At 35.5% G+C, this 4,621-nt stretch overlaps 1 protein-coding gene across 1 annotated transcript in view; it reads left to right on the top strand.

The window, feature by feature from the left end:
- Nucleotides 1–3,623, top strand: part of LOC136798255 (solute carrier organic anion transporter family member 4A1-like) — a gene marked incomplete in the record, with an annotated part of 6,662 nt that extends 3,039 nt beyond the window's left edge. The window contains 4 exon segments of the mRNA XM_067054834.1: nucleotides 806–962; nucleotides 2,149–2,306; nucleotides 2,661–2,846; nucleotides 3,410–3,623. Of these exon segments, the coding sequence (XP_066910935.1) occupies nucleotides 806–962; nucleotides 2,149–2,306; nucleotides 2,661–2,846; nucleotides 3,410–3,599 (691 nt within the window).
- Between the last annotated feature and the right edge of the window lie 998 nt (nucleotides 3,624–4,621).

Genomic DNA, 4,621 nt, shown 5'->3' with positions numbered 1-4,621 from the left:
ACAAAAATTTTCCTCAATTTCAAGTGCCTACTTTGTTTCTAATGATAAATATCCCTCTTTGACTTTTGAGGTTTGTTCTACTCGTCAAAGAAAGCAAATTACCCAACATTACCCCCAACCTCATTAAAAGATCCTTCAATTAGGTTGCATGCCTCCATTTTCGACCCTGTACGTTTATTCGCTACTGTACGTTTATTAGGTACTCGAGTAGTCTAATTACTCGATCTGGTTCCACATGATGCAAAAATGAATGCCAATTTAAGTGGAATACACTTTAGCTTGCAAAACAAAGAGTCTATTCTTTTTTAATTAGATGTTTTCATGTCTCGTCGAAACCTTATTATAACTAGGCCATCGTTTTTATTTATTTAGATGGATGTTATTGTTATTATTTTCAGGAAAAAAGAAAATCTTTTATTTCTTCGTTTAACCAAACGTGTAGTTACTTACTATTTTTTTGTCCCCATGCATTTCTTATAATCTTGCAATTGACATTGTTATGATTATACAATTTATTATAGAATTCTTTAAATATTATATTGCTGCGGTGGCATGTTAGTGTAAGCTATGTACTAGTTCAGTATTGAAAGGAGCTAAATGACATAAACGCTGATGGGGATACTTAGTTGCCAGGCTTCCAAATTTTTTATTGTTGACGTTTTCAATTAGATAGAAATTTTGGTTTTGAATCTTCACAAATGATGATTTATTTTCGGTAATCTTTCCAATTTAGGTATTATATCGGTTATAAAGACCGATTTCTTACCCCTCTTAGTCACTGAATTCTTTTAGTTTTTACTTCCAGATCAACAATCTCGTTACAATCAGGGTGTAATGAATATTGTCAATGTTCCACAAGATATTATAAACCAGTTTGTTCAGTGGTCGACCAACAGACATATTTTTCACCTTGCCACGCTGGATGCTCCGTTAACCATACTGTCATCTTGGATGGAAAGAAGGTAACGAAAACAAAACGCTGTACCAACTTCACATTTTAAAATAAATCTTAATAACTGAAAAATTTTCAATACCCTGCAATTTCAGTCCAGCCACTGGGAATTCAAATTTGATCTCACCTCCATTCGAAATTCAATGTAAAAAATTACACCTAAAAACCATCCCCATCCCCCTCATGAGGGATTCGATTTTAATAGCTTTTCTATTGTATTTTCTGTCATGGCATTTAAGGAATCGTCTTTTTAAAGTCATTACTGAAAAGGTGATTCCCTCAAGTTCAACTTTGAAAACAATGAAAAAAGCATGGAATTTCTCAAAAAATGCAGTCATTTACTCTTAGGTGCCAAATAAACGGGGGGGTTCGAATAAACGGGAGGGTTGGAAAAATTTTTCAAATCAAATAAACGGGGGGGACCTAATTACCGGGGGGTTGGAAAATGGACTTTTAAAAACCCTAAAAAGGGTCAAAATAGACTAAATTTAGGCTTTTTAGAGTAAAACAAGAAACTTTCCTTTTGGGAGCTGGGATTTCTTTCAAAAATTAATAAACGGGGGAGTCCTAATAACGTCCGGGGGGGTTGGAAAAAAATCAAGCGGGGAGGCCCGTTTATTTGGCACCTAAGAGTAAGACTGAAACTTTTTGCCGTAGGGCTAGGCTATGGCAAATCTCGCAAATTTTACAATCTATAGAAAGAACTGAATAAGAAACGTGCAAATACTTTAAAAAATCAAAATGTAATTTTTTCTCTTTGTTTTGGTTCCTTTGTTTGATTTGAAATGCCAGAAAAGGGGATTCCTTTGCTCAAAATGGCATTTCAAATGCCAGCGAAATGCCAACACGCTGGCATCATTAGGCATTTGACAAACAGAACAATTGTGCGGAACAATAGAATTCAAAAGAATACTGCAAGCAATTACAAATGCCAGGCTGGTCTAAACGCAGCCACTGTCTTTTTTAACCTTTGAACATTTTTTATCGCCATTGGGAATTCGATAAAAATATTTGTTCCTGCTGTTGTATAAAGTTCCACCGGGGCTGTGAGACAGGAGTGTAGTAGACATTCGAGTATCAATAAAGAAAATTTTTTCTTTTAGAACTTCTAGTGTTTTTAATTTAGCCTTAGTCGTTCTTTCTTTTCTTTTCTGAGTATTTTTTTAAATGTAGATTCCGATGTTTGATCATTTTAGAATTACAAAAACTGTTCTTGCGTGAGCCTCGGTGACGTTGTGGTAGATAGTCGATGCAAACCTGATTGCAAGCTGCTTCCCATCGCCTTACTCTGTATGTTTCTCTTTATGGCCATCACTCTATTCAACCATGTACCCATGTTGAATGTTGTTTTTAGGTAAGTGCCCTCAAAATAGGACCTTCCCTCTAATTCTTTTTATTTTACTATTTTGAGCTCAGTTTTTAGCAAAGAAATAAGGGGCTTAGAGGGAAACTTATTTGCCAGCTACCAGATTCGCTTTATTTTACAGACCTTGAAAAGCCCTGGGGTTTATAGATAAAAATAAAAAATTTCGGTAAGTCCTGACCAAAATCGTTCATTTCAATCTCAAAAAACAATGAAAAAATATTTTTAATGACAAGAAAAAGACAATTTTAGAGTTTATGGTCGGTGTTTAGAGGTCTAAAGACTCTTCTACGGAGCTCCTCCTATAAACAGACAATACATCGACATATTCCAAAATATTTTTAGGGTGGTTCCAAAAGGTCAAGGCTCGTTTGCAACTGGATTCTTACAGTTGTTTGGACGTTTCCTTGGCTTCATACCGGCTCCAACAATGTTCGGACGATTGATCGATGAAAGTTGTAAATTATGGCATAAAGAAGAATGTACGGGCGAAACGACGAGCTGTTTAGAATACAAAAATAAAGACTTCAGGTTAGTATCACAGTGTTCTAAAAAGAAAAGACAAACGGACAAACGTTATTTATAGAAAGCGTGGGCCAAAGGATTGGATCACGGAGAGTGGGTGCTGTCTGGTATTGGGCCTTGACGTTATATAGTATTTCGAAATGTATGACAGCAGGTCCAAAAACTGCCGAATTCAACGAAGAGAAGGTAAACAAAGAAGCGTGAAAAACCTGTTATAATATTTTTAATGAAGTTTCTGACCCCGTCAGAGGCAAAATCGAAAAAGGATATATCACGCCCCTTTTACCCAATCAAAAGATGAGCAAAAGAATCCTCTAAGGTCTCAGGAAACTTATCCTCAATACACCTTTTCGACCGTAGCCGCCAATTACCGCGCAGGCATTTTATGTCCGCTTTATCCCACCAAAATCGCCCGGTCCTTTTTTGACACATTTTTCTATTGTCTATAGGTTCGAAAATAGGAATGGGATGGTTTTAGTGGGATAAAAATGCCCACGCGGCAATTGGCGGCTACGGTCGAAAAGGTTTATTGTTTACTGATTCTATGCATTTTCTTCATTCTATTCCAGGAATTACTTATTTGCTATGGGGTTGGTAATCAAAGTGATTGGACTGATCTTCACGTTGGCCGCATATAAAGTGTACAAATTACCGGATCAGACATCACCACAAGTTTACATGGAGAACAATGGGAAGGTTGAGTTGAATCATGTTGGTGATGAAATGACGAAACAAAATCAATTGAACATTTCGGATTAAATTTCATCAATTTAGTAAAAATATCATTTTATTCCCCTATAGGTAGTTAGGTTGTCTTTTTTCCCAATTAAATTGTCGTGTAAGATAAATTTGTTATGAAATCCGTGTAAGTAAAAATATTATCTCGTGATAGAGAAAAAATTGATTTTAATCAAGTAGTTTTTAGGTCACGTCCTCTTCTGTTTACCTGTCGGCGGACGCAGGCCTGCAAATTCAACGGTACAAGAATCATAGAGCGTAATTAAAATTAATGTTACTACCAAATTTAAAAAAATATATGGAAACAGAATAAACTACATAATCAAAAACAGCAATAATATTCCACGGATGGGGGGGGGTCGACGAAACGGGATAAACAAGGTATCATACAATACTATGCTGAATTGCTATGTAAAGAAGGCCAAATCGTATGACATTGGTCAATTTCGGGAGGGAAAAAAATAAGCTATGTAGGTTTCTGAAAACATGTACTATTAGAAAATTGGCCATGTTTTTTTATGTTTCAATACCTTAGCTGTTGATATATTGCTTAGAATTACTAGAATTATAGATTGTTAGAATTATCAGTTTAATCAGAATAATCAGTTTTTTCATTGAGGCTACTAATACCTAATACATTTCAACTAGACATTGAAATATACCACAAACCATTTCTGGACCATTTCAGCTCTTTTAGAGCTATTTAATGGACTAATTCCAATTTCTCAAAACTGATTCTATGTACAAAAATGCTCACGTGACGTCACCGTTGATGACTTTATGACTAAAATGATAATATTCTTGGAGAACGACCTTACTTTGGGTTCCCGATCCAAAACTAACAAAGGAATTTATCTTCTTATGGTTCAAATTTCGGTCATTTGAGGTGGGGCCATTAGCAACTTCTTCATCAGAGTGAAACTTTTTGCGTGTTTCAGTTTTTAAATGTTTCTACTTGATGAAGAATGACCCAAGACCTTCAAAGCTCTTACACAGCTTGATCACAAAACATATAAAAAACAGTTTCAGCTCATGAACCATCA

This window comes from Clytia hemisphaerica, unplaced genomic scaffold, assembly GCF_902728285.1.
Source record: "Clytia hemisphaerica strain Z4C2 unplaced genomic scaffold, Clytia hemisphaerica genome assembly, whole genome shotgun sequence".
Taxonomy (NCBI): Eukaryota; Metazoa; Cnidaria; class Hydrozoa; order Leptothecata; family Clytiidae; genus Clytia; species Clytia hemisphaerica.
This window is presented reverse-complemented; position numbering and strand designations above follow the sequence as displayed.